At 54.1% G+C, this 873-nt stretch overlaps 1 protein-coding gene across 1 annotated transcript in view; it reads right to left on the reverse strand.

The window, feature by feature from the left end:
• The window catches only part of ITGAL (integrin subunit alpha L), a 46,706-nt gene that overhangs the window by 17,845 nt on the left and 27,988 nt on the right, over positions 1–873 (reverse strand). Inside the window, exon 22 of the mRNA XM_008057758.1 lies at positions 462–603. Within this exon, the coding sequence (XP_008055949.1) occupies positions 462–603 (142 nt within the window). The remainder of the gene's footprint in view (positions 1–461; positions 604–873) is intronic.

An 873-nucleotide genomic window follows, 5' to 3' on the forward strand; every position in this document is an offset into this window, starting at 1 on the left:
TGTGGTGGCCGGGAGCGGCCACTGCACTCCAGTCTGGGCGATGGAGCGAGACTCCAACTCAAAAAAAAAAACAATCCAGGCCATCCCTCCAAAACACTCTGGTCACTTCTGTGAGGAAGGTCCATCTCACTCAGCCCATTGCACATCTTGATCATCAGTTGCACCTGCAACCTGGTTTCTAAGCCTCTTTCACACATTCCATTTCATGTGGCCCTCTCCCTTAGCCTGGGGGTGGCCCCAGCCTCACTTTTTATGGAGTCTGAGGCTCAAAGAGGGTAAACCTTGTACCTCACATCATCTAGCTTGAGGGTGACCATCAGGCTGAGAACCAAGATGTGGTCCTAAGACTTCTGCCTATCAGCTGCCACCCATGTTTTCAGGTTGTCCTGGCCACCTGAGGCTCAAAGAGGGGGCAGAGGCTGCAGGAAACCCCTGCGGGCAAGCGCTGCCCACTCACCCACCTTGAGCATCTCCACTTTGCGGAATGAGAGTCCCCTGGGGAAGCTCAGGCTTAACTGAACCCAGTAAGCATCTTCTCCTGAGTTTCTCAGTGTCAATTCCACAGAGAGGCTGGCAGAGGAGGTCAGACGCAGGACTGTTGATCTGGCAGAGAAGATCAGTGAAAAGTTGTAGGGGCCAAGATGAAGGAAGCAGGATCAGGGTGGAAAATTCCAGAGCTGAGGGATCTGGTAGGCCAGAAAAAACGAAATACAAGCCGGGCTCGGTGGCTCAGCCTGTAATCCCGCGCCTTTGGGAGGCTGAGGTGAGTGGATTGCCTGAGCCCGTGGGTTCGAGACCCGCCTGGGCGGCGAGACCTCATCTCTACAATAAATCAAAAAATCAGCCGGGCGTGGTAGTGCATGCCTGTAATTC

The sequence above is a fragment of the Carlito syrichta genome, unplaced genomic scaffold (assembly GCF_000164805.1).
Source record: "Carlito syrichta isolate Samal-C Ts95f unplaced genomic scaffold, Tarsius_syrichta-2.0.1 Scaffold303120, whole genome shotgun sequence".
Classification (NCBI taxonomy): domain Eukaryota; kingdom Metazoa; phylum Chordata; class Mammalia; order Primates; family Tarsiidae; genus Carlito; species Carlito syrichta.